Source organism: Neospora caninum, chromosome VIIa (assembly GCF_000208865.1).
Source record: "Neospora caninum Liverpool complete genome, chromosome VIIa".
NCBI classification, from domain to species: domain Eukaryota; phylum Apicomplexa; class Conoidasida; order Eucoccidiorida; family Sarcocystidae; genus Neospora; species Neospora caninum.
Window position 1 is genome coordinate 365,059 of NC_018393.1, and position 27,555 is coordinate 392,613.

The following is a 27,555-nucleotide window of genomic DNA, read 5'->3' on the forward strand; positions in this document are numbered from 1 at the left end:
AACGCGAGAAAGCGGACCCAACGAAGAACGGTTTGCCTCCTCGCTCCTGCTCGAGGGCTTCTTCGCTTCTTCATCTCTTCGGCGGACTCTTCCGCGCGGAAAAAATCGAGGTTCTCGCGCGCAACGGGTTTCGCTGAGAAGAGTCGAGGCCGGACGCTGTTGAAGAGCTATCTTCAACTGCACACCGCATGCGCAGCAAAGGGGAGTTCTCTGCGCGCAAATATGTGGATTTCTGCATCGCTGGACGGCGACGCTTTCGCAGGAAAAACCCGCTAGGTCTGACGAGACACGCGAGGTCGGGTCTTCTCCGGAGCACTTCGGAGTGCATGCACATGCAGCCGACACCTTTCTGCAAAACAATCCAGCTTCGACCCTCTCGAGTTGGGGCGGGCCGTCTGCAGTTTTCCTCTTGAATTTTTCTGGACGACGTGGGAACCTCTCCGCGTCCAAGGGTGTTTTTCGTCTTTCCTTCCAAATCTCTTTTCCTTCGCGAACCCGACTCCCCAGGGGCAGCGGTTCCTTGCCTTTTCTCGAAGGGTTTGCTGCGAGATGAATAGCGGCGCTCCTCAAATGATCGTCGACTTCGGTCTGCGAGCCACTCGACCTTTTCCTCGTCGCCTCTTTTTAACGGTTCCGACCTGCGTTTTCCGTCGCGACGGCTCTGGCTAAACTTTTGTGGGCGCGCGAAATGCCTCGCTCCAAAACGAGAAGCTAGCGACTCCTTTTTGACGAAAGGGATGTCTTGTTCGCCAGGAGCAGTCGTTCCTCCGGCGTCTTTACGGCGGGAACAAGTTCCACTGCAAAGGTCGGTTTCTCTCAGAGAAAGGCGGTCCTTCCGGTGCCTCGCAAAAGGCGACTGTTCCTCTTTTCCATTCCCTTCGAACGCACTTGCTCGGTTCCCGTCTCCCTTTCTTCCTTTTCCGTAAAGTTTCTCACTCTTGTCTGTTTTAGACTTTTCTCCTAGGTATCCTCTCTCCCACGCATCCCCGCAGGACCCTTCCAGTTACTTCTCTTCTCTCCGCCGCCCAGCTTTCGGATTCGGTTTCTCCATATACTGTTGTGCTCACATCTGCAAGTGCACATACAGACATGCATACGTACATACGTGCATACGTACATACGTGCATACTTACATACTTGCATACATATATATATGTATATATTTATATGTATATGGACACAATTCTGTGTCATTGTATACGTACTGTAGATTCCTTTGACCAGGGAACACTTTCACATTGTAAGTGCCGACTCACGGGCAGTCCCATGAATCTCTTTTCCTGCTGGCCTGATTGGTATCCATTCTCTGCTGTATTTGTCTACGTTTCTTTCCCGTCTGTCTTTTGGTTTTCTTCGGCCTCTGCGCCTTCCCACTCCCGGCTTCTCCCCTCGTTTCTCGTGAGATCAATATTTCCGCTGTTCTCGGGGGATCTCGCTGCGGCCTCCGAGAGGATCGCGCGGCGTGTCGCGCTGCTCTCCGCCTCTGAGCAGTCTCTCTCTCGCTCGGGTTTCCGTCTCCGCAGATCTCTTTCTCGCAGCCACCAGGGCCTTTTTCTCTCTTCTGGAGGACGCCTCTCCTTCTCTCTTTCTCTGGGGCCTCTCGAGCCATGGCGGCGCGCAATCGGCTGCTCATCGAACTTCGCGAGGCGCAACGGATGACCGACTCTCAAGTCCGCCTGGTCCCAAAGTGCGTCTCACGTCCTTTTTGTCTTCCGTTTCACACACACTTGCGCTGCTCCTCTTCCTTTCTGGTGTGCTCCTTTCACCCTTCCCGTCCTGAGTGTCCTCTGTGGTCTTTCGTCCGCCACAGAGCTGCCGAGAGTCTCGGAGCTCGGTCTTCCTCAGCGCCTTCTCGAGACTCTTCGTCTCGGTTGGGCCGCGCAGGCGACTCAAGGAGCCTTGACAGAATAGGCGAGAGCGCCGCCTGCTGCATTTCTGTTTCGGCCGTATGCGACTCGGTCTCTTTTGCATGCGTGCAGCCACGATAATATTTACCAGTGGGAGGCGGTGATCTCGGGGCCCAAAGAGTCTCCGTACCAGGTGAGCGCCTTCCCGTCTCCCGACGCTTTGGCGGGTCCCAGGCTGGGCAGAAGCGCCGGGAGGAGACGCGGAAACCGTGCGTTAAGACGTTCGCGGAGGCGGTGGGGGCGTGGAAAAAACAGAAATACGAGAGAGAGACAGCGCACTGTGGGCCAAGGTCGGACACCACGCTTCCGAGAAGAGAGCTCTGGAGCGGCAAGGAGGGATGTGGGGAGGCGATGAAGTCCGGGGAGAGGAAGAAAGGGGAGAAAACCCGAGGCTTGCAGAGAGATTGGCAGGGAGAAAACCCGAACCAGAGCGTCTTGTAGGGGAAGAGAAGAGGCGAAACAGGCAGTGCGAGCGACACCCTCTGTGGCCCGAAGCGACGCGAATGAGACGAGCCGTGACAGAAGACGCCAGAAAGCAAAGCGGAAACGCCCGAAAGGTGTGAAGGCGGAAGAGAAAGGCGTCTATCTGCGGAAAGGAGGGCGGAAAGGGAAAGCCTGAGAGCGGCAAGTGCCACAAGCAAAGGAGAAAAGAGCACGCAACCTAAGGCACGTAGAACACGAAACAGAGAAGAAAGATCAAGAGGACCAGGGGTCTATCTCTTCTCTGTTGCTCCTCAGAACGGGAAGTGGAAGCTTCGCCTCATCTGCCCACCGACGTATCCTCTCTCGCCGCCGACGGTGACGTTTCTGACCAAGTGCTTCCACCCAAATGTCGATTTCCGAACGGGTGCGTTTTGGCGACAAAGATGCCCATCTTCATCGTCCGACGCCGCAGGGCGAGACTCTCGCTTTCCACGCAGAGCGGAGGGCAAGTGCGTGGGACGCATGCATGCGGCTCCAGCACATGAAAGATGTGCAAACCTCGTCGCGCGTACCATCGCCCGACACAGCAAAAAAAGCATTACAAAAAACCTGCACGCACACGTGTGCATTTGCATACGTATATTCATGCTTTGAGAGAGAAACGTTGTGTTCGACACGAGAAATGCGTAGTTGTGCTTGGGCTTACCTGTATGGACAGTGTTAATTTTTGGCCTTCTTGCCCGATGGGGTTTTACCCTGATCCGTGCGTTGCACAGAGACGTGCTGGAAGCCGGCTGTTCGGATATTATGTGTGCGACAGGGGAGCGTTTCTCGTCGTCTCTGTGTGAAGGCAAATGCACATATCTGGGTACAGAGTTGGACGGAGAGAACTGAGAAAGTTCCCCGTTTTCTAGTTTTTGCCGTCGTGCACGCTTTGTATGAAGCCCTGTGGTGTTCGGCTGTCTCTCTTTTCGTCGAAATCGTGAGGTCTAGTCTCCTCCGACAGGGGAGTCGGACCGATATTTGTTTGTAGACGCAGGCTCGCAGCCCGAGCTCCGTATTGCGCTTTTCTTGCCTCATTCTCGATGCATTATACGATGTGGGTCATTCTCTGTAGGTGCGGTTTGTCTGAACATTCTTCGAGACGGCAGCTGGACGCCTGCATGGAACCTCCACTACGTTTGCCTGGCCATCTGCGCCCTCATGGACATACCCAACGCCGACAGTCCGCTAAACTGTGACGCAGGTGAAGCAATCGGCTGAGCGGAAAAGGAAGGGAAAGGAAAATTGGTGCCAGACGAGGAATGCGAAAACGGGTTTCGGTGCTTTGCCCTGTGTTGCTCTATTCCGTATGGGTTTCATGTTTCAAAGCGCGTGCGTGAGATGTCCGTCGCGGGGCTTGTCCAAATGCTTGCACCGAGAGGGGAGTGCCCTACCAAGGAGGTAGCCGACAGATATGCGCAGACAGAGAAAAGGAAGGAGAGGTGGAAAGAGAGAAAAGGAAAGAGAGGGGAAAGAGAGAAAAGGAAGGAAAGGGGAGAGCAGGCACTCGCCGCGACAAAACGGCGAGACGAACAGCAACGACAAGAGGAGAATCCAACACGGAGAGAAATAGAGAGTGCGCCAGGGAGAGAGAGGGGATAGAGAAGGTGAAGCCCGAAGGCGCTGCTTATCGTTCTCGATAGGTGGGCATATGTCCACTCATTTGGGTATCACATGCTGGTTTCTCGATGCAGAAATTGTGCGTGTGTGGTGCTCCGCTGTGGTAGGCAATCTGATACGGTCAGGAGATATGCGGGGTTTCCGGTCGATGGCCCGTATGTACACAATCGAGTATGCGAGCGCCGAGATCACACTCGAATAGACACCCGGGCCAAGGCAGAAAACAAGAAAACGACAGGGGAACGGCGCGCGGCGAAGCGGCGGTCGGAGAGAGGAGATTCGGGCGGAGACTGCGTTTTGGGAAGGCCGCACACCAAACTTTTCGCTCGGCAGCGGAGATGAAGCGGGGCGAAGCACGTGATATCTCGATTGCCTCTCTTTGTCCCTCTTACTTTCTCACGGTGTGTGAGGAGACAGCGAGACGGCCAAGCAGAATAAAAAGAAAGGGGGGCTGGGAAGACCATGGGAGTGGTTGAAGAGAAGACGGAGCCAAGGAGGCGAACAGGAGCAGATAGGCAGGACGAGAGGTACAGAAAGAAAAGGTAGAATGAAGGAGAGATAGATTGTAGTCATTTTGTCGAAGACGACGCGCTCCCAAAGGTGCGAGACCGCGCGACTCGGCACATCTGCCGCGTGGCCTGTGCGGAACACCAGCCTCCCGCATGCTGGTGAGAAAAAGGCAAAGCGTATGACGCCTAGCTGGGCGGGTACAACCAGGGAAAGGTTATCTGTTGTGCTCTTTAAAACGACAGGAACAGAAACACCAAGCCACACGCGGGTTTTCCGCGGAATCTGTGAGAGGGGCATGTGGGTGTTTTTTCGCCCGTCGCGGCCCACAAAGTCAGCACCTATGTCTGTCGCCACGGTCACGAAGGCGAGTCGCGAGGACGTAGTTGTGATTTGAAGATGCCTTTGAGAAGTTCTAATTGTAACGTGAATTGCGGCTACCGTGAACGTCGCCTTCACTCGTGGGCGGTCATTTGGTCGACTCAAGCCTCTGCCGCCAGCGTAGTACAAGAGAGGGCGAATATCGCCTGTCGCCTTTTGTCACAGCTCGCATTCGACTTAGTTTGCTCGACACGTTCCTCGGGTCTCTGTTTTAAAGGAGATGCGAACGTCTCCTCTGCGCCCAACTTTCCGTCGGCAGCTTAGCTCGGTATGGTGTTCCGATGCGACAGCGAAGCAACGAGAGAGAAAAAAATCGAGAGACTCGACTTGCGTGCTCTGTGTAGCCCGCCTATCCCGGAACCAAGCCGTAGAGATTCAGGAACTCGCACATCTCTGAAGCAACACCAGCGACTTTTTTTCTCTGTCGTGGGGGTCAAACGAGGGTTCGTTCTCACCCACGCAATTAAACGGCACCCTTTTGGTCCACATTTTTTGGAGGCAGAACGCGCTTCCACGCCGCCCAAACACGTTCTCTTTTTGCTTCTCGCGCGACTGAGCTCCTCAGTTGTCGCCGACTTTATCTGGGATGTCACCACTTTTATGCCTAGTTTGCATGCACGGAGGCGGCTCCAGTGATCGGTGCTGTCTCGAACGTTCCACTGTACACGTGTAGCAACACACGTTCCACGTTCGCTGCATGCAGGCCGATCACTGCATGGCGAGGGCCTGCCCTCGGCGTCCGCGAGAAAGCGACAGCAGGTAAGAGACTGCGTTCGTTCTCGGAAAACACCGTCGACACACTCCAGGGGAGATCCAGCGACAGAACGTCGCCCCACTTTACCCGAGCAGTCCGTGTGGCGCAAAGAACCTACCAGCAGGGGACAGGTCTGCGGGATTCCGTTCTCAGGCAACTGCAAGTTCCTCGGATGCCGTCTGAGATGTTGCCCGAGGCGCTTCTGTCACTGCGTTGGGCAGAGTCTCGGGGGGAATCTCGGCGGCTGTGGTGGCGCCTGAGAGTTGAGGACGCACGGAAACAGACAGGAAATACTCTCGCTGAAGCATCTATATCGACGGCCAGGCAGCACTCTTGATTCCACGTGGCTGTGTCGCGCACGGCTGCTTACACATATATGCATAAACGCTTGGGGACTTTATGGTGTATTACATACGAACCGACGCGCAGCGATGTGGGCATGAGTCAAGAGAGGTGTCGACAGGACGGCCGTTCGATGTGAAAATACGTAAAAGCGAGATCGACAACTGTGTAGAGGCATCTCCAAGTAGTATTGGTAAGGTAGAGAGGGACTGGCTTTTTGTGGAATTTGAAGACTGAAACTAAGGTTTCGCTGCGTCGACGAACACGTCTCGCGCGGCCGAGCCTCCACAGTGCCTGCTCCCCGGGGTATCTGAGACGCGTCTAGAAGCAAACTGTCCCGTCTCCGAGGCAGTTGCTCCCTGTACCTTCTGCGTCCACCTTAACGGCGAAGGACGGCGCCCGTGAGGAGGCTGCAGACCGCAGATCCTGGAAAACGAGTAAGAAAAGGAGAGGAAGTGGCGGGTCGGACGCTGAGTCGAGTTCGGCCCTCGATGCGTTACTCGCTCCCAGCAAAGGCGAGCACGGAGGAGACTTGACCGGGGAGGAGAGAAACGCGATGACTACGAAACACGCGAGCTAGAGAGGAAAGCCTCGTGAGGAGAGAGAAGGCTGGCGCGCGGCTTCCCCCCGCTCCCGGTGTACGGCTTATGCGTCTCTACAGGCATACTCTTGAATGCAAGTGCTAGGCTCTCGTGGTATCATCCAGGGTGCTACAACAAGCACTCCGCTTCCGGACAATGGTATCCCAGTTCCAACTCGCAGTTCCCCGTACCATGAAGATGTCTCCGTCATCGAGGGGCTCTCGCAGGCCCTCATAACCGAACTTGTCGGCGAGCTCTGCTGCCATGTCCAATCCAGACTGCAGAAAGAAAACAGGCGACGCGTGTGAATTCAAGTAGACAGACTGGCGCACATCCTGAAGAAAGTGAACTGTTAAGACACCCACGGGCTGCGCTCATTCATACACGATTTCCCAACTCGGTGGCAGTGGGGTAGATCAGCTGTTGGTGCACGAATGCCGAAGCCACGTTCCGTGCGCACGGGTTCTCCGCGGTCTCAATCTAAGTTTCTACGCACAAAATAAACCCAGTCGCTGTCTGAGGATCCGTATTTGCATGGAGAGATTTAGATATGCATTTCGAATCGATATCGAGATAGCAATACGGAATCCTGTCGGCATCAGTATCTACCCCTCTGTGTGTATGTCGATTTGTAGACTGTCTGTGTGCTATTTTGCAGGCCGAAAGAGGTTGCAGCTCGGCGGCCAACTGTGCAGGTTCTCTCCCTGCGATAGCTGTCTCCGCCAAGCTGCTCGGCCTTGTTCACCTGGCGGAATTCGCTAGAGTCAGTCTTCTGACCTGTCGTCTTTGCTGGGACCGCTCTTGATTGCCAAGGATTTCCAGTCGACGAAGTTCTTCTTTTCCATTCACGTCGACGCCGCCAGCCCGAGGATTCGGGTCCTTCGGGCATTGGTTCGCCTGCAGTTGCGGAGTTGGCCATTGAGCAAAACCAAGGAAAGGCCGTGCACTACGGTTCCTGACGTGTGTTCTCTCCCGGCTGAGTTCCCTGTTTGGCTTCTCTCTGGTCTATATGTTCACGCGTTGGTGCTATGCAAGGAACAGTGACATGTTTAGAGACGTCTCCACACGTATCTCGAGAGCGGCGCACATGCATCTGTCGAATACGAAAGAGCTCTCCTCCGTCGTAGAGCGTTCGCAGCTCAAAACTTCTGACATAACAACCTCGAGCACGAAGCGTGTCATGCTACAGCGGAGACTCACAAGATGGCCAACTTCTTTGCACGCTAAACACAGAATGCTCTGGTTCCGTATCTTCTGTTCCGCCTGCAGGAAGGAAACGAAGCAGAGGGCGTTCAGCTGGTCTCCCCTTGTTGGATTGCTTCTCAGTCTGTGGATGTGAGCTGGGATTTTCAAGCACTAGCCAAAAGCCGGAACGACGGCGTGCGAGATTTTGCTCTCTGCATGCTCCACCTTGCATCACATGGATACAGCCATCTAAATTCTCTATAAAGTTGTACATAAACGTAGGATTACATTTCTCTAACCATTTGTCCATATATCAATGCAAATGCATACACGACTATAGTCATTTACCGTATCTATATATCTATGTGTATGCCTGTGTCGGTACAGGATGATCCATGCTTAGATATGTGTATCGCCACGCTCAAGTTCACCAGCTGCGGAAAGACAGCATAGAAACGCAATTAGGTTTTTACAACTGCGGTGGTTTTCTCGAGATGTACGCAGTTCAGCTGGTTCGGAGGACCTACAGCTTCTCGCTCCAACTTCTCCTCCGCATCAAGTTCGTCGTCGTCGTCTTTCGATTCGTGTTTGCTGAATCGGCACCCGGGAGCATTTTTCCCCAGTTTTCCGCAACACCACCACATTTCGCCGCCATATTCGGAGTGGTGAGTCCGGCAACTCCAGTTGTAATTCTCCGTTTCCTCGTAGTCTTTCCCGCAGTTCTTGCACGTGCGCTGCTGAGCTTCAAACATCTTCCGGCGTGCTCTGCGCCAGTTCGAAAGAACAAAACGCAAACAAACACCGGCCGTGCCAAACCCCGCAGCTTTCTGGGATGGAGCAGACTGAAGATGCCTGACGGGATGTTCAACCAGTCCAAGCAGCGAGTGCGTAAATGCACTTCAGACCTATCGGCCTAGACCGTCTCCGCGCGCCCCGCCTCACACATACCAACCCAGAATTAGACGCATACTATTACTCTGCGTAACGCATATACCCAAGTACGTAAGGCTGGTTATACGTAGGTGTGTATATATGTATATATGTATGTATAAAGGGATGCGCACATGCATATACGATTCATTTTTTTACTCTTCAATCCTACACACTTGCAAGCACTGAGGCGCATGCACGGGCAAACAGGAGCTCACACAGCCAGCATTCTCTCGAAGGTCACACCTGAATCGCGCTATCCTCTGCTTCAGCTTATCACGATCCTCCCTTAGTTCTTTCAGCTGCTTGTCCATCTCCTCGCGTTCCTTTTTCAGGTTCTCGATTTCCTCGAACTGCTGCGCGCTCTCTTTGGTAACCTGTTGGCGAGTCTCCTCCAACTCCCGCCTCAACCTGTTCGTCTCTGCCTGCGATAAATTGTCAGAAGAAAATTCCGAGAAGTCTGAAGACCCAGAGTGCGTTCGCGACCAAATCCACGACCGCTCGGCGCCTGCGTTTCGTTGGCACTCAGCTGCTGCTGCTCGGTTGTCCAGTCGCCGCTCTAGGCAGGGCTCATAGTAGTCCACACCTACGTAGATGTGTGGAGAGACTGAGTGCATGTATAAAACTGTATGTTTCTATAAAGGCCTCCATCCGTATATATATATATATATATATATGCTTGAAGTTAGACCGTCAGTTTGACCGCTGTAAATCTACCTATATTTTTCCGTCTGCTCATGGTTGAACCGCCCACCGTTCCGGGTGTGCACACATTTTCCTCGTTCGACTTTTCCCCCCGCTTGAAAGCAGGTTCTGGGCGTGTTTCGCTGAAATTATACAGAGTTCAATGCCTCCGTCAGCTGGTGGACGCCGTGTACCAGAACAGTGATGGGGCTCGCCTTTTCCAGGCGACGCTGCTTACAGCCAGTCGATCGCGTTGCAGTGTCAAGTCTTTCTTGATGTCCAGAAGTCGAGTTCGTTCGTTGGCCAGCTTGGCGCACTCGTTCTGCAGGTTCGCTGAGAATTTTTGGATGTCGTCGATATGCGCCTTCGAAACGGACTGAAGGATACGGTTGACCGATCCCGTATGCATCACAGAGAACGACAGAAGCGTCGTCTTCACTTTTGCGTGTCCCCTATTGCGATGTATCCCATGACAAGCGAATGCAGATCAATGCGCGGTTTCGACACAAAGATGGAGGTGCGGGGACCCGGAAACGGGAAATGCTTATTGATTCCGACTGCAGCTGGACTACGCTGTCAGAACCGACGCTCGGCCGTCCGCGGTTCATGGCCGCCGCAGCTTGCTTCTTGCTCTTCACATTTGATGCTTACACGTGCGACGTATTGCACAGACGTCTCAGCATGACACCTTTTGTCGGGGGCGTGTGGATGCTGTCATTTTTGGCGAAAAAGAAATGAACTGCATGGGAAACAACCATGCCTTTCAAGGGGACCTGTGGATGTTCCATCATCGAAAGGCATAGAAGATCGCTTACGTCTTGAGCTTCCCAGAATCACCAAAAAGTAAAGCGCGAACCACTCTTTTCCTAAGGTGTTGTCCAAACGCGAGGAACAGACGCCTTTTCTTTCCGCAAGGAACACGGAAAGGCATAGCAACTCCAGCTTGCATACACTGCAAGCTGCATAGAAGCGAATACTTTCATTCAGTTGAAGGCTTCGTGGTGTTCGACAACTCCAGTGCCGAGCATCTGTTTCAAGACTCCTTACTTCTTCAAATAGGAGGGCGTCTTGCAAGCTCTTCACAGTTGGCAGGTCTTTTGTAACAGCAGAGAGGCCTCTGACCTAGCGCGAAAGTAGCCCCGCAACAAGGCTGACACGTTTCAGGCATGGTTCAACTGTAAAAGAGAGAGGCCAGCCACCCGGTTGTGCGCCGGCCAAGTCTCTTGAGTTGCTCGAGAGGAGTTGGATTCAATGGCCACAGACACTTGGTCCCGTCAAGAGGGAAACAACTGCTTGAGGCAGGCAACTACCTTTGGCGGCCCTAACTCGCTGGACTCTCCTACGGAACAGTAGCTCACTCGCGCCCCAGAATTGCCTCTAGCTAGAGTACGCTAGAAACCTGGGCGATGCACGTGCACTCCTGGACAAAAACGGCCGGAAGAACGATGAGACCAAAGGCGAGTGCCCTGTTTGTGTAGATCGGTCGGCCCAGTTCGTCGGAAGAGGAACTCGCACAGGAAACGGTACTGCAGAAATGCACGCCTCACGCGCGTGACATCTCTGTGCGTCGTCAGGACTGCGGGCGGCCGTGAGGGAGTTTGCGCCCCTGTGTCGAGTTTTTTTTTCGCGGACAGAGCGGGGAGACGGGGGCCCACCGCCGCAGTCTCCCACCTGCTCTGTAAGGACTTCGTGCTCGTGCTGCATGAGAGCTGCGCTATTCCGTGTGACGGTGAGTTTCCTGCTCAGTTCCTCGTTGGTCTGTCGAAGGTCCGTGACGGCCTGCGAGAGGCGGCTCTGTTCAGCCTGGTGCTGTCCAATCAACGCTTCCAGCTGCTGGAGTTGCCATCTCAGGGAGGCACAGTCACTCTCTGTCTGGGTGATGTGAAGACGGGAAAAGGATTCCTGGAAACAGGAGATCAGCGACACCAGGACACAGAAAGACCCCGACGCTGTCGCTTAACTACGGCCAATGAATGCCAGCACGGGGCGTCCAGGTGGACGTCAGCTTGGCTGTCTTGTACAAGCAGACAGTCTTCCGTTTATCCAACGGTGGAGACTGGCGCTAAGTTGCATAATCGCATTTCCTCCTCGACTGACAATCCCTTTCAGACCATTGTGCACGCGAGTCTTGTAAACAGTTTCTCTGGGCGTAGACGCTTACACTAGCGACGGCATAACGGTTCGTCAAACCCGGCAAGCAGGGTGGTGTTCGATAACGCTACCTTTTGCTTCGTCTGCTCCAGTTCGACTTGCAGCTTCGCTAGCGAGGACGTCGCGGCTTCCAGCTTCTCGTAGAGTTCTTTGCACGCCGTTTCCGATACCGTGAGACGCTGCCTCAGTATCGCGTTTCCCTCTTTCGCGGCCTGAAGCTCACTTAGGAGCGAATCACTCAACTGCATTTCCGCCAGCACTGCTGTCTTTCCTGGGCTCACTGGCGAGGCCGATCGCGGAGGGGATGCTGGAACTTCCAGTTTGGGGTCCTGGAGATCGACGCAGCAAAGCAAAAACCGAGGTCTACGCCTTTGTTAAGACCACGTCTGGCCTTCAAGCCAACGGTAGGGCGGGGGAGTTGACCAAGCTCAAGCGTACGGTACTGCAACGTGTTGTGTGGCGCCATGAGACCATTTCCAAGTTCTGGAGCGAACTGAGAGAGCCTGAAAGAATACTCCCTTGCCAAGCAAGTGCCTTAGAGTAGCACGGCCGTCGACTTTCTAACCTTCCGCGTGGTAGAGGTGCCAAGTCTTTCATGGCGCTCCATTTCTTCCTGGCGTATCCGGTGCACTTCGAACATCGGCAGCAAGTACTGCCGCATGACCTGAGCGGCCTTCTCTCCAGGGAGTTGCTGTACCAGAGGCGAAGCGTGAGCACCACTCAGATAAACTGATACAGGGAAGTCGTCTTTGCGCAGCGAACGGGAAGAGGAAGAGACATGGCGTGGCCCAGTAAAACATCACCCAAATATCTACAGCGCGTGCACATGTATAGCTCCCTACGCACCTCGCGATGTCAAACTGTTGAGTATGTCCCATATATGGGAACAAAGAAGGAGTCGCACACGTTTACAGAGATTCAAGTACAAGGAGATATCTTAAAACCTCGCACACCGCTGGCGCCAGAGCCTCGTGTTTGTGTCCGGGAAACAATGAGGTGACGTACAGATCTATGAGCATTTCATCCTGTCGGCGTAGCCTGGCTTCGGTTTGCTCACGTTCTGGAATGTACTGTCATTGAGAAGAGATTCGAGCAATGCAGCAGCCTTGCTGTCTTCGGCTTTGGGTTGGCCCCATGCTGAATAGCGGCCACCATCAAGCCGGCTCCTCTCAGCCGTCGACGCATCTTTCTGTCGATGGGGGGGGCTAGCAGGTGGAGGCAACGGTCCATGGAAAGCCTTACCGGTAGGAGCGAAGCGCAGCGCCGGTCTACACAAAGGAGTAAGGAGAATCGCCAACGCCACACGGCGTGTGCGACTGCCACTCTCCACTGATCTTTGCATCGAGGCTCTGCATTAGTCGGTCTACAAGCCAGGCAGGTGTCTCGCGTGCCGTCTCGGGCAGGCTGTTCCTTCCAGGAACCCCTGTATTATTCATTTCAGTTAATGGGAGTTAGGTTTGATACTCTGTACCAGCCGATCTAAAATCGCTAAGTCTCGTTGTTGCGTGACGAGCGGTGTGCTTAAGACTAGTTTACATGCGCTCATTTAACTATGTAGTTTCACTGGAAGCTGGAACACTCCCCAGGGCAAACACAGTCAACGAATGGCGGAAGCCACGCTCTTCCAGTGACGCTACCTACATGTGCGCCCGTCTATAGAAACGGGCAGGCGTGGACGCGTTCCTAGGAGTAATGTTAACGCTTTTTTTCTTGAACACAACAGCATGCGGTTATTTGGATATGTTTCCTGTTCAACCATCAAGAAAAGATAGTCCTGAATCACCTGCCATATTTGTACTTGTCCCTCTTGTCCAACGATATACGATAACGTCTACATATGAAAAAATCAAGACCCTAGCGCCTGTGGAGTTCCGGCTCCCTGTTGTTGTTCCGCGATCGAGGGAACTCCCAGTGGCGGGTGTCGTACATGGTAGGTTTCTTCACTCGATTTTGAGTTTCTGTGGCCGAACTGTCTCCTCCTGAAGAGGAGAGAGAGTCAGCGGTTCCACTCAGCATATCCCCACTTGAAGAAGAGTTTGGCGTGGAGCGTTTTTGAGTGGCCAGCCTTGCTGCCTCGTGACATCAGCAAAAGTCGAAAGAGTCCATTTTAAAAAGGCGATCCGGATGAAGCCGGCTTTTTACAGCTTCTCAGATCGGCTACCATGGCCGGCTAGACACGCAGGAGTTCTTCAATGTTTTAGTTCATCTGTCGGAGTCGTCGAAGGTTATCCTGCTGCTTATCTATGGCGAAACTGCCGCGACAAGTCGGGAAAAACGGACGTTTTGTCAGATGAGGCGAGCAAGCGAACGAAAAGCTTAGACGGCAGCATCAGTGAAGTTGTTGTCGAGCGCTGAACTGAAATGAACTTTTGTTCAGAAGCTTTTGCTCGAAAGGTGTGACTGAGTATTCCGTAACAGAGAAATGCGAAGTGCGGGCCTCTACGAACGTTCGATTCAATCCTCGTTTTAATCCTCTGCTCCCTGGGAGATAGTGAATCTTGGAAAACAAAATCGACTTCACGTACGTGGGGCCCCATGTTCTTATTGGGGCTTGTGAGGCTGGCAAGCTTGGGTGGGAAAATTTCTCTGATACCGGGCGGTTTCAGCGCTGATTTGGCCTATTCGCAGGCCGATTACCGCTTGTCACAGAATCCGTCTGTAGGTGGCATTCTTAGTAAGTGATCGTTGTACCTAACGTATATTTGCTGCGTCTCTCTACCAGCGGTGGGGGTGTCGCTTTTCCCCGCTATCGTGTTCGGCTCCGCATCTCCCGCGTGCATGTGTACTCACTGGAAATATTCTAATCTAGTCGGTGTATATTACCTCAAGAAAAAACGGATTCCGACGCTTTGAACGACCGCGTGGACAAATGCTGTACAGGTGGCTCTAGAGTGTGTTATGTGGAATCGCTGGTAAAACCTTTTAAGCCTTGCTTCAGAAAGAGGTCGAAAGGTGAATCAAAAGAAGTCAGTGGACAGAACTCCCACTTGGCGACATAACGGTTCTGTGTTCAGTCGAGGAAAATATCGGCGCAGAAGAGGCAACTATATCTTTTGGTAGGTTTCCACACCACGTCGTTATACCTCGTAGTGTCGCTGAGTCACAAATTCGTATATCTAAGGTGGCAGGGAAAACATAATTTTGAGCAATCAAAGCAGTCGCCGAGAGGCTTCGGCCGTTGCTTCCCTCCATCTTCCGTACTGGAATAGGTTCATGCTAGAGTAAAACAATCACGCGTCACACACTTGTCACTGACATCGGCAGGTTCCCACGAGGATAAGACGGGGCCGAAAGATCGTAGTCGGTTCTTTTTCCCATGCGCACTGGAAGGGTTCCGTTTCAGGATCTCCACCTCCTGGTCACAGGGAGAGCTCACGGTGAGTAGAAAAGGGTGCCCGTGACGGCAGACTCACAGTTCTGTCTTTCCTCTTGACTTGTTTTTGGCCTTCTCTCAAAGATCTTGTCAACATTTGACCTCGAGTTTTGGAACAGAATCCCTCACCATGTCACTGCGTACTCGTATTGCAGCTCTGTTCCTCGTACTTGCTCTGTCTTCTGCCTTCTGTCCTCTCTCTGCTCGCGGCCAAAAAGAAGAGGACCCTGAAAACGCATTAGCGGAAGCCACGGAGGAAGAAGCCGCACAAAAAACAGTTTCTCGACGGGATGGCTCTTCGTCTATTTGGGACAACCCGCCTGAATCTCATCGAGATCTCTGGAGATGGTGCAATTCTCAGCCCTCTCTGATTGAGGTAACGCGAAGGCTGCCTTTGGGCAAGATCACAGCACCGGCTTCAAGGCATTTGGCGCACCGATGCATTCTTCTGTGTGCAGTGACGCTTTTTGACACCGGTAGACGAGACGCTTCTTTCTCTGAATTCTGGATTCAAAAATTAGGTTTCATTCCTCCAAATAAATGAACTGAGTCACTACACTCATCGTGCTCAAATCGCTCTCCGGTGTTCTTCGGTGTAACTGCATTAACAATTCCATTTACCCTGCACTGGTGTATTTGTGTGTATAATTCGTGTGTGCATATGCACATGCACAGCTTTCATTCACAGAAATGCGCAAGCATACAGTCCTGACCGGTTCAGTCCTCGGCGGCTCCAGCTGCCCGTTTCAGGAGCTCAGCGCCCGCATGCATTTGAGGCCGGTCTGTCCGGTCTGTGAGAAACCCGAGAAGATGCCGAACGAAGAACAGGCCCCGTGCACTGGGGGTGCCTGCCAGTGCGCTTGAGAATAATCATGTGTGTCGCGGTTTTTCTGGCTGTGCGCCGTCTGACCCTGAAAACGCAGGATTTCGATATCTTGCTCGAGCCGTATCCCCTCCGCCCGGGAAGAAATTTCAATCTGCATTTGCGAGGCAACCTCAAGGAAGAGCTTCCAGATTTACAGCTGAGGACGCTGATCGTCCTCAGTCGGTTCATTCGGATCTCACACACGAGGAATCTCTGCGCGGAGCAACCTGGTCTCTGTCCACTGCAGCCCGGCTACCAGGAGCTCACCATCACATGTGGGTCCAAAGACTGGATATGTATTTCGGTGCTTGTCTTGCCTTCGGGTCTTTCTTTTTCGCAAGCACTTGAAAGAGACGCCTTGTATGAAAAGGATGCAGAAGCGTCACTCAAGTGTTCTCTGTTTCTGCTCCCTGCAGATGCGATTCCTCCCGTGATCAGCGGTCCTATCACCGTCGATGCGACAGTAAGTCAAGACGAGAGTCGCCAGCGGCACTGCGTCGCCCGCGCGGGAGAGTCGCTTACAGAAGTGAACATGCAGCAAGGTGAAGAACGAATGAATGGAGGGAGATAGGCTCGCACGGAGGGACAGCAGCGGGCAGATACATCCAGGCAGAATGAGATGCAGGTTTAAAACAGAGATCTAGGTGAGAATCCGACGGAGTGCCTATGTACATTTATCTGGACATCACCAGGGACGAATGGGATGGCAGAAGCCAGGTTTTTACAAACGTAAATACGTGGGTATAGACAGGCCACCACAGGCCACAGGCGTCACGTGGAGCGCCTACGTGCACTGGATTTGCACCAAACTTGTCATTATTCTTGCAGATGGTAGTTGGATCGAAAGAGATTGCCTGTGCGCGAATGGGACCGCTTCAAATCGGTTCCTCTGGCTTTGGTCTTTGAGCTCCCCCCCCTTGGATGCGTCAGAGCTTACGAAATCGGAAGCCTGTCAGATACAGCTGTTGGGACTGAGGAACGCCTGAATTTTTTTAGTTTTGGTCCCAGAAAGTTAAAAGGCGTTTTACAAGCGGATATGGCTGTGAAAGTGGGCTGATCTGTTTTCCGTGCACTTCCTTGTCTTTTGTGGCAACTGCACATTTTCCCCCAAACATTCCTCCCGCGTTTGCCGCTCTGGTAGGAACTGTCATTTTTGAGTTTCCCTTTCTCCTCGAGCAACCCGCGAGGACCGCTGTATAGTCGGAAACGCCTGCACTCCACCCCTCTCCTTCGTCCACGAGAAGGATATCATATGGACGGAGACCAGGTGCACAGACAGAGAGGCTTATGTATGACCGCCTGAACCTTTTTTGCTAGTATAGTGGCGCATGCTCCAAGTTATCGCGTGGCTACGGCGAGCTTCCGGAAAGCCAACACAACCTCTGCACGCATGACGTGACCTCTGGAGCTCCATTTTTCGTGCCACACTTGAAAGGAATCTGCAGAAGTCGAAGCCAGAGGGAAATTGAACTTGAGACACACGTACAATGAGAAGCTGCGGAATAGCTTCTTATCGCAGGGTTCCGCATGTCCGATCCACTTGCACCCGCAGTTTTTTGTTTCGCGAAACGGAGCCTGACACTCAGTCGACACTTCGTTGGATAACCAGGTCCGGAGCACACATTAGTTATCGACAGAAAGCTTGGCTTTGCTCAGACAGACCACAACTACCCGACGTCAGTTGTTAATTGGGAATTGGTTGCTAGGGCACCTACCTGGGAATGTGGACACTAGGTAGATTAAAAGGCCAGATATTGCCGCTGCAGCGTTGAAGCGTTTGTTCTCTTCCGATGCTCCTAACGAGATAACGTACCATCGCCGCAGAACTCGTGTCGTCAGTTGAAACTCGAGCTTTTGTCGCTCTCAATTCCACTTCAATGCGTTTTCTCTCCCTCCCCGTTCTGTGCCGCTCTGTGTCGTTCCCTCTCTCCGTTCCCCGTCTATCTCTCTGTAGTATGTTTTCGAAACATCCCTTATCTTTCCGTCATCCTACCAAAGCCTTCGTCACTGTCTCCTTCATGCATGCCGCCATTGAACTCTCTCCACTGATACGCGGTTATGACGCTTCCTCGTTATCTGTCTTCTAGTTGTGACGGTTACGTGTCTCACCTTCAAGCTCCACAATCACCTTGCGGAGCACCTCGTGACTCGTTGCTGGTAAAAGCTCGTCATGAGCAAGGAAGTCTTCTGGTGTCGCAGGACAATCATTGAGGCCTTCGCAATGAATCTTGGAACCGAGCTCCACGTATATCTGTTCATATGAACAAGAAAAGAAAACCATTACTCGCTTTGTCTCCAGTTTACTGCTGCTCGAAGGCCGTGGCTGAACTACAGTGTGAAGCTAGGGAGTAGGTGAAGAGGCGTCGAAAGATGAATGATCGTCATCATCGGACCCAGACAAAGGCAAAAGCAAATGATGTTCCGCAAGGTAGCCGAAATGGTAGTGAAAAGCGGCAATCACCGGGAAACATCAATACACAGCAAAGGCATAGACGATCGCGAATTAACGCGGAGGTGGATCGAGAGTGCCGAGCGAAAAGAATCTGTGTCGCACACGTATTTGCACCGCGAGGAGTGCCTGCTCCGACTGGCTAGCTACACTGCTGTTTCTCTCTTGGTTGGGCGGAACCTCGCTGTTTCTCGGTTTTGACGACTTACCTTAACAGCGTGGCCAATAAGCTCGTGGAATTCTGACTGAGGAATGAACTCGGTGAGGCACTGCCGACTGCACTTGTCCCGGGCGCCGGGAAAGAACCCGCCTCTCGAATAGAAGAGAGAAGAGTGTCTCTTGGCAAGTTTCTCGGCCTGGAGCGAGTCTTGGCCATCCCGCAGGCACGGCATTGACATCAACAGCTTCTTCTCCTGTTCAGTCCCAGGCTCAGCGCCTCCCTCTTCATGTTTGCATGCACAGTCCCCATTTCGACTCTGGGAAGCAATGAGCTGCACGGAACGCAAGACGAGTCCAAGCAAGTTGACAGCATAGAATGCAACCCCGCCATCAAGTGGCTGAAGGGGTAAACACTTGGCCACTCCGGTAGCTGAATCACAGAATGCAATCTGGTTCGCCGTAGCGCTCTCGTCGTCCTGTGGAACCTTGTCTGGGTTCTCGTCCTTGTGAGAATCGTTCATTTCGCTCCACCTCGTCAGCTCTTTCACCGGTACGAGAGCGTGCCTTGTCTTCGTGAACACCCGCTTTAAACAGTCGAGCACGTCGGCAGCTTCTCTCGAAAAGGTTGAGGAGGTAGAACCAAGAATAACTTGAACGACTGCGCCATACAATAGAGTGACTGCCTGCGGAAAAGAGGCAGGAAAAAGTGAAGAGGAACTGGCAGTTTCAAGAACTACATCACGATCAGGCGTAGACGCGGCTGCAGAAGCACCTGCCGTCGAGAGCGGAAGGCAGCTTGTGAATATGCAAGGGTATAAACGACAGAGACAGGAGCATAGACATTGCTCTGAGACGAACACCCCTTACCACTGGCCAACGTTTCTTTCACGAACACCACTAGGGCCCACGCCCGATGCAGCTTCACCAGAAACGCAAACGGCCATTTCCGGCAACACACACCGCGACGGCGAGTTCTGGGGGAAAACGTGCGTGGCCAGTAGCGACTGGTGGAAGAGCCGACCTTTTGCTTCAGTTGCCTTGAGGTCTGTATGGCTTGAAGTCGAGTCTGTCGCCTCGTTGTTACGGGCACTTCACTCAACCAGTCGTCGTTCCTGACTTCACCATACTTTGAAATGGAAGCCAGACGGAGCGCTTTTAGAGCGGACGCGTAGGTGCTGCGATGCACCGTCTCATCCGCGACCAGGTCCGCCAACGCCTCGGGTATTCTACACCGCATGCACAGCGATACACGAAAAAAAGAGACGGAGAAGTGGAAAGATCAGCTACAAATGCACCATCTCAAGTCACACGGTCAGCCCCGTGCTTCTCTCTCGCCGAGGGATGTTATCCATTCACGGAGATCGCAACAACTCTGAAGCAATCCAGTTGGAAGCGCATGGCTGCCGTTGCCGATATGTCCCTTCCGGTCGGGGCAGTCCCTTAGAGGACCCGGACTCAGTGCATTTTCTAAGTCAAGTGGAGATTGGGTAGTTCTACGTCTCTCTTGCAGCCCAACTCCTGTGAGAGAACCGCTTTTTGGATTGTGTGATTTTCTACTGTCCACGTTACCAGCGTGAGTCGCCCCTCGAGAGCGCCAACTCGCTAAGAAAGACACGGACACCGGAAGCAACTGTTTCCTGTCTGCGTTCACTGAGTGCTCTAGTTGTCGATTCTCCTTCGTGGAGAGTTCACCCGCTGGTTATCAGGAAGTACGCTTTTCTTGCCGCACACGAGGAGGTTTGCTCTTCCGAAGTAACAAGAGGTAGAAGACAATCCAGCTCTCCCTTGGTTCCACAAAAGCCGTCACTCCCACAGAATAGAGGGAGGACGATGTGGGAGGCGATTTGCTGGACGCCCTCGAATAAGCAAGGTTCGTCGTAGCTGCTTGCGCCAATCTCGCTCGAATTCAGGAGACGCTGAATCCAATGGACTGCCGTCTCCAACGCCAGTCGACGAGTCTGCTGGCGGTGCGTTCGCTGTCGGAAATGGCCAAGCCGGCCAAGAAGCGACGTGAAGACGCTCTCGTGAAGAGTGAGCGCAGGCGGCGCAATAGCGACAAGACAACGGAGAGAAGCCGTATTGCATGACGAAGGAGGGAGAGAAACAAGGGCGTGAATCATGCCCAGGAACGCCTCTTTGGGCGCATCCTCAAAAGCTGCAACGACCTCAAAGTCTCTCACCCCCGGTACTGCCTGGCCGGCAACCAAGGTCTTCAGAATTCTGCGAAAGAGACAAAAAGAACAAATCGGGCAGTCATCTATAGGGGGGACTAATGCGGAGTATGCGGCTGTGCCCCAGGCCACCGGCGCTACGTCCGTGCACTGCAGGCCTACCTACCTGAAGACGCTCTGGGAGTTCTCTGTCTCTTGCAAGCATTGTCCGCTCGGTTCCTGTCGATCCTGTTTCTGGAGGACGGTTCCGCTCACAGCTAAGGCGGCTGCAAACAATTCGGCGCGTTCTTCCCTGCCGCAGCTCTCTACGAGCCAGTCAATCCGCAGCAGGAGTGCTTCCAGAATCTGTCGCAAAAACATGCAGGAGTTCCGAACTGCGGTCCCGCGTAAGCGTCCAGGAGACGCAAAGAAATGCGGCCTCGGTGGTTGCGGCGCAAGTCGAAGCTACGCCCCTTTGCTCTGAATCACATACCGCTTTGATGGGACTACCCGATTCGTGGATGCACTGCTCGGCCAGGAGATCTGAACGGCTGAGTTTTTGGCAGAGACCCGAAAGAATCGGTTGGAGACGGCCAGCTCCAAGAGTCTGTTTGCATTAAGTTACAGGCAACATACACGTATTCGCGTGAACTTTCGTCTTGGTCTCGGCTTCGATGTGCCTCGTTGCTGAAGCCAAATGCAGTTTGCGTAGCTGGTGATGGGAAACAGTTCCGGTGTTCTAAGAGGGTTGAGCGGCGGGCCAACTGCTGTGGGGTGTACCGGCGGCGAACTGGGAAGGCACTGGAGGCGAGACCGCCAAAAAACTCAAAGACCATGTTTCATCGCGGGGTCTATCTCCAGAGGCGATGCGATCCACGCTAAGCATGAGAGGCTGAAGAGAAACGCGGGAGGACGCACCTTGTCACAAACAGATTTCAGAACAGCGACGGAGCCCTAAAGAACAGGAATGGAAACAGTGCGAAGAAACGTTTCCGATATAGTCTGTAGTGCCCGGAATGCGCGAGAGAGGGAGGCCTGACCGCAGATGGCTACCGCATGCTGAAGCGCTCCACCTTACGTCAAACAGCTTTGAGAAGACAGCCAGCATACTAGTTCTTTGCTTCAGATCCAGGGGACACGTGGCCTGCATCGCAAATGCAGTTTCTGCTCAGCGGAAGAGATTAGGACGTTTTGTCCCCATCGAAAACGCCTAGACGAGTTCGCACCCTTGGCATGTTTGTATAATTTTGCCTCGTAAGTAGCTATACGCATTCAGCCTGAACGACGTCTGCAGGGCGCTGCTGGGACGAAACGCATGTAAGGAAAGATCTCTCCCCGTGCCTACGGGTACGAGATGTACGGTTGAGCTGTGCAAGGAAACAAATCCAAGCCCCTCTCTGTGTGTTGGACTTACGTCGAAGACATCCTCAAACAGCTTCCAGTAAGAGACGGGATCGACGTAAGCGCCAGCCTGGGAGAGAAGCGGTTTCATTCGCAGATCCCCAGTGACCGCACTACGCGCTCAGCCTTTCCGCCTCACTACCAGGGTGCATCCAGTCGTTGTCTGATCTGCGATGCAACTCTCTGCAACGTGTGTAGAGCGGGACACAGGTGACGCGCCTGTGCAGCGAACGAGAAGTGATGACACTGACCATCTTGAGAGCATCGTCATACAGTGGCAACAGGCCGTTCGGAAGGACGGCTTTCCTCGCATACAAGTTGGAACAGAACTGGACCAATTCATCCTGTAGCACAAAAACACATCCAGCATCCACACTTCGTCAACTTAAAGCACAGAGCGTCTCCACCAGATTGCTGCCGACCGTAGCAACGCTCGGGGCCTGTTCCCTGAGAGGCGTAAGCTTCAGACCGCTCTTACCAGCCATTCTGTGATGGATTCCTCGACGTACGCCAATGAAGCCACCAGCAGGCGGCACGAGCTTTCACTCTTGACTGCAAAGAAACAAAGGAACGATTTATCGAGGACACAGACATCGAAATGCCCCGCTTGACGCCGGCGAGCAATCGCTTTCCAGGCAGATGGACCTTCGAGGCACGGAACGCCAGGGGCGGTCCACCGGGATTTCCCTTCCTGCCGACCTTCTTTGAAATCGAGGACTTCCTTGAAGAGTCCTTTGGCGTAGCGACGGAAGTGGACTTTGACCCAGCACCTGGATCCGAGACGCGGGCGCGTCAGGGGCTTCGCCAAAACATCGTCGAGCTCTCCTAGCAACTCTCGCAGGCCGCTGCAGCGTCCGATCTCAGTCAGGCTGCTCGTTTGCGTTTCATATTCGCGGACGAATTTTGCGTCGAGGGCGCTGTCACTCGCTGGGCGACTGGGGCTTGTCCGATTTGAAGTCAGGTTTCCTCCGATGGGGAAAGGCAGCGATCCTCGGTCCTGCATTTGGCGCACCTCACAGCCTCTGCCGTACACACAGCTGTCGACAGTGGTGAGAGCACCAGAGACTCCCTGTGAACATTGCTTTGACACTCCGGCGCTCGTGCGTAACCCCCCAGACTCGAGGATAGCTCTGGTCGCTGGGCGGTGCATGCATTTAAGAACATCTGAGAGAAAGTGACGGTGTTGTTTGTCGGCGCACGTCCCGGGAAATATCGCTTCACTCGTTTCGGACTCCAGTCCTCGGAGTCTTATTACCTCGTAAGTCCACGGCTGTTTGTAATTTAGTTGCCTTATGGCTCTGAGGAAGCAGTCACGGACACAGAGTGCAGGGGCGAAAACGAGGCACTTCGCCGTTTTCCGCGGGAGAACACTCCGGGCCAGCACTCTTATGAGACGCCAGGAACGGATGGAACCGGAATGCAGGCTACGGATCCAGCGTTCCGCTCCGGATCGACTCGGAGCATCGATTCATGGTCCGAGCGACGCGCTCGAAGGAGGCTGCCGAAGAACGGTGTGAACGTGTTGTCTCACCGGATATCTTTTTCCTTTTCCTTTTCGTAGAGCTCGCCGCACTTCTCAATTAGCCAGTAGACGAGTTTCTGAAGCAATGCCCATAGCAACCTCTGTCTCTTATCACTTGAGTACACCTGTTTCGGGTGTCCCCAAACAGGGAGAAGCAGTTTTGGGGCTGTAACTGCCAGTACGCTGTACAAGGTTACGTGTGTTTGTGAGGGCGTCGGCGACTTCAACTGGTTCCGCGACTTTCAGACTAAACGCGTTGACTCGCTCGGCTCCTTTTCTGCGGCCAAACAGATCTGCCAAGACGCTGAACTGCATTTCCATCGCCTCATCCCGTGCTTCTACGTCTCCGCGTGAGCGGATTTCGAACTGGTCAGGCGCCTCCCTCATTCGCAGTGACCGTGTGAGAAAAGTACCTGTATGGATGTGTTCTCGTCGAACAAACCCGTGAGGAGGTACGGGAAGAGCCATGATTCGTAGTCTCCTCTGTAAAAAACGGTAGGGCATCGGATGGGCCGGCGAGTCAAGCTCTTTCACACGCCAGCAGGTTATGCGTGCTGGCGTCCCCTCACCGAGTCAAAGACGACTTACTTGTCTTGGTAACGATGGAGCCATTGGACGATCGTTTCGTAGAAGTACATTCTTACTGCGGGAGTGCGGTCGGCCACCAACCGAGCAAGGTAGTTATGCTGCACGCGCCAGATCGAGATTCGCGTTATCCCAGAACAAGATGGAGACAACAGACGCATCTTCACTTTCAGGGTCGCCTCATGTGAACTTTTTCCAGTTCAGGTGGCCTCGCCTCGTCGTGACGTGGGTTTAACTTTTGCCCGCCGTCTCTAAGAGACGCATATACGCGTACATAGATGAATGCAGTGACTATGCCGCCTGCCTACCCCATTTCCCGTTGCGGCTTTCCCTTCGTGTTATTGCTGCTCTACACTAAACCATGCGGGAAGCTTTTCGTATACTTCTTGTGCACCGAGGCGAGCCCCACAGCCACCTTCAGTCTGACCTACAGTTGAGCAAGGTTCATAGAAAGCCTTGATGGGGACAACATTCGGATCGTGCCATCCCATCAGCATCTGAACGTCGAACAAGCAGAGTTCAAACGCACTGTCTCATGCTTTCAAGCCGAAGGCAGGTTGGAAGAAAACGGCCCGCAATGGAGAATCACCTTCGTCGGCTGGTGCGGTCTCATGCGTTTCACCGTTTGCCCCACCGGAGCGGCTTGGCAACTGCAACCCTCTCTCCCCTGCGATCAGCGGCCAACAATGACTCCATGAAGCTGAAAGCGAAGGCCTGCAGTCTTACCTGCACGACAGCCGCGTTGTATTTGTATGGGCCACACTTCATTACCGCACCTATGGCTTTGAGACCGTGTAACCGAACCTGTTGAAGCATAGGATATTTCCATTATCGAGACACACAACGCACAGGTGGCCCTGGGAATACAGTCTTCATCCATCCGCTGCTCTCGTGGCTCGTCCCGCAACTGTTCACGGGCGAGGTAAAAAACTCTGGGTCTCGTGAGGCAGAGTGCGGAGCCGCGACGAATCCGAGCCGCTTTTTTTCAAATTTACCTTGGAATGAGGGTGAACGAGACACGATAGTAGGGACCTGTTCGCGAGCGCACACAGATGCAGTTGTTAAGCCTCCACCGAATGTGCCCTCACATGCGGGATCTGTGGTGTCGTCTCTTCGCAGTTGCTTGCCTGGCGTGACTCACCGAGCCAAAGCTTCCGTGAAGTAAAACAAGCCTTGATGGTGGTGATCGCAGAAGTTGCAGAGATGCACACAGGCGGCAAGCTGGATAGCCGCGCACTGGTCCATCGCACACGCGCGAAGAATGCTGACGATCCCATCCATATTTTCCCATATCTGAAGCCAGGATCCCACAAACACGTTCTTGGCTACTATCATGTTAATTTTCATGCCTATGCATCTACTCGGAATTAACGTTATGCCAAGAAGGATTCTAGATTACCCTCTTGTACGAGCTCCAGGCTTCACGACCACCTTGGGTCGTGGACCACTGAGAGAGGATGGTACTCAAAGGTTGTAATGAAAGGGTGCACTGGGAATCCAAGTACTGAAAACGGGACAGGAAAATTGACAAGCGTTCTCTCCACTGGACCAAATTGCATTTACCTCAACTCTAGCAGCTGGGCATGATGATGACGACTTACAGCGTCGTCAGAGCACCGTTCCAGGAGGGCAGAAACGAACTTGAGCATGACAGCTCTGACTTCCTCGCTTGACTCTATTGGGATCAGCTGCGGAGAGTAGTAGCACACACAGTCTCTAGTCAAAGGAAAGATGCATGCCGCTTTGAGAAGTGGTGGGGGTGGATGGTGGGTTGGGTCCGGTATAATCTAGGAAGTTTCCCCTTGGATTTGGCGGTTCACCTGAGTCGGCTTCTGCTCCGGCGGGGGTCTCATCACTTCGGGAAGATGTGCCACCCTGGATGCGCAAATAAAATAAAAGGGATCCGAGACGGCAAGCGAAGAGCGTGATTTGCCGCCGACGAAGAGAGATATAATTTCGGTGACAGAAAGGCTTTTTCTCTTACCCTTCAATATCTTGAGACCCAAACCTCGTGACAGCGACTGCACCAAACAACAGACAGATCACGGGGGTCTCGTCGCGTTGCGACAAAAACATACAAATGCACTCACACCAATCGACTTGGCAAAGGAGCATATGTTGGGTTCGTTGCACCGAGGGCCCTTACGTTCGACTCAATGACGAGGGCGAGGCGTTCGACAATGAGGACTTCCCGAAGAAACCCCGGTAAGAAGGCATGAAAACGCTACCTACTCAGGTCGTTCTACGGGACGAACACCTGTTTTTACGGGGCGATTCTGGCCTCTCAGGGTGTCTCACTTGGAATGGCAATACGAAGTAAGTCGTCCACCGCAGAAACACGCCCGGCCATGCTGCAGAAAAACGGTGCACGCGGCATGGAAACCGTGCAAGGGAACGGCGTCGTCCGTTAACACCACTGGAGCAAGCGACACTACTAATAACGGAGCTGCCTCGTTTTTAAGGGATCTGGAGGGCCTGAGCGGCGTACACCCGGGAGTCTCCAATTGCTGACGCCCGCGTTTCTCCTTGGGCACCTCCGCTCACCTGCATGAGATTTCAGATGCTAGTTCTCTACACGTTTCGGAGCTGTGGGAGAGCATGGCCATTAGGGGACCGGCTGTTGTCGTCAGTAGCATGTCGTATGCGTCTAGAAAAAGAAAGGACAGCCAGTCTTTGCCCAGTACCCTCTCCTCGGGATCTGCGCACTCCCCCTACCAAGCTGGCGCAGGGAAAGACGACGGAACCATCCATCTCCGGCCACGCCAGCAACACTCGACAAACTTCTGCTTAGGTGCTCCAGCGAGAGTTTAGAAATGTAGTGATATTTTCGTGGTTCTGTTTTTAAAGCGAGGTCACTGAAACAGGTGCTTCTCCGAGCATCGATCTGAGTGACGGCATGTTTAGAAACAAAGCTGCGTATGTTAAGGGAGGAAGGTTGCCAGCTTTCAATTTTCCGTGCCGAGAGTCCCGGATCCAAATCTCATTTCTGTTTCATGGACTACAGATCCTCTTGTCGGTGTGTCCGATCTGTCGTGCGAACTCTGTTGATGAACCTCCCTGTGTGCTAGGAAGCTTGCACCTTTTCTCAGAGGGGGGGGGGAACGGGGGATGCAATCAAACACGGATAAGGGGGAAGCCTTGCCAGGACAGTGAGCAACGGCGAAGCATAACGATAAGACCACGTAGGATATCTGAATGGGAAACGGAACTATCATCGATCGCCACAGGGCTGCTTACATTGAGGACATTCTTGGTGAAGAAAGCAGGCCTTGAGTCTCTGCAGCGAGCGAAGTCTCGAAGAAACGCTTCGGTCATCCGCCAGAATATTGGCTTCTCTCCGTAGAAAACTTTGCAGATGCTGTAGACAGCAAAGTCGGCGCAGCAAGGTGTCTAGGCAACTACCAACATGTGACCGCGTTCTACACGACTGGAAAAGTTAGGGAGTTCGCTATTCGACAATTGGAAAACAAGAAGCTTCTGACGCACTTCTCTGTCGTCAATTCTCCCAGGCAAATCCATGGGGTCTGTTTCTTGGCGTCGGGCA

General features: G+C 53.3%; 3 protein-coding genes across 3 annotated transcripts; 1 reads left to right on the forward strand and 2 right to left on the reverse strand.

Annotated features, from left to right (window-relative positions):
- Nucleotides 1-1,607: 1,607 nt before the first annotated feature.
- NCLIV_019710 (Ubiquitin carrier protein, related) lies at nt 1,608-3,593 on the forward strand (the record flags this gene model as incomplete). Its single annotated transcript, XM_003882165.1, has 4 exons — nt 1,608-1,687; nt 1,980-2,040; nt 2,646-2,754; nt 3,448-3,593. 4 exons carry the CDS (start codon nt 1,608-1,610, stop codon nt 3,591-3,593), a joined length of 396 nt encoding a protein of 131 aa, XP_003882214.1.
- Nucleotides 3,594-5,783: 2,190 nt separating this feature from the next.
- On the reverse strand, nt 5,784-12,737 carry NCLIV_019720 (hypothetical protein; the record flags this gene model as incomplete). The annotated part of the gene is made up of 11 exons (XM_003882166.1): nt 5,784-5,890; nt 6,342-6,402; nt 6,749-6,835; nt 7,335-7,454; nt 8,270-8,507; nt 8,919-9,097; nt 9,595-9,732; nt 11,028-11,258; nt 11,579-11,836; nt 12,073-12,198; nt 12,579-12,737. The coding sequence occupies 11 exons, from the start codon at nt 12,735-12,737 to the stop codon at nt 5,784-5,786; spliced, it is 1,704 nt and encodes a 567-aa protein (XP_003882215.1).
- Nucleotides 12,738-17,422: 4,685 nt separating this feature from the next.
- NCLIV_019730 (conserved hypothetical protein) lies at nt 17,423-27,259 on the reverse strand (the record flags this gene model as incomplete). The annotated part of the gene is made up of 21 exons (XM_003882167.1): nt 17,423-17,541; nt 17,855-17,996; nt 18,404-19,036; nt 19,375-19,579; nt 20,046-20,573; nt 20,691-20,869; nt 21,422-21,457; nt 21,918-21,974; nt 22,156-22,248; nt 22,383-22,456; nt 22,604-22,941; nt 23,436-23,503; nt 23,840-23,909; nt 24,015-24,112; nt 24,443-24,508; nt 24,738-24,815; nt 25,613-25,699; nt 25,832-25,886; nt 25,996-26,032; nt 26,310-26,362; nt 27,249-27,259. The coding sequence occupies 21 exons, from the start codon at nt 27,257-27,259 to the stop codon at nt 17,423-17,425; spliced, it is 3,027 nt and encodes a 1,008-aa protein (XP_003882216.1).
- Between the last annotated feature and the right edge of the window lie 296 nt (nt 27,260-27,555).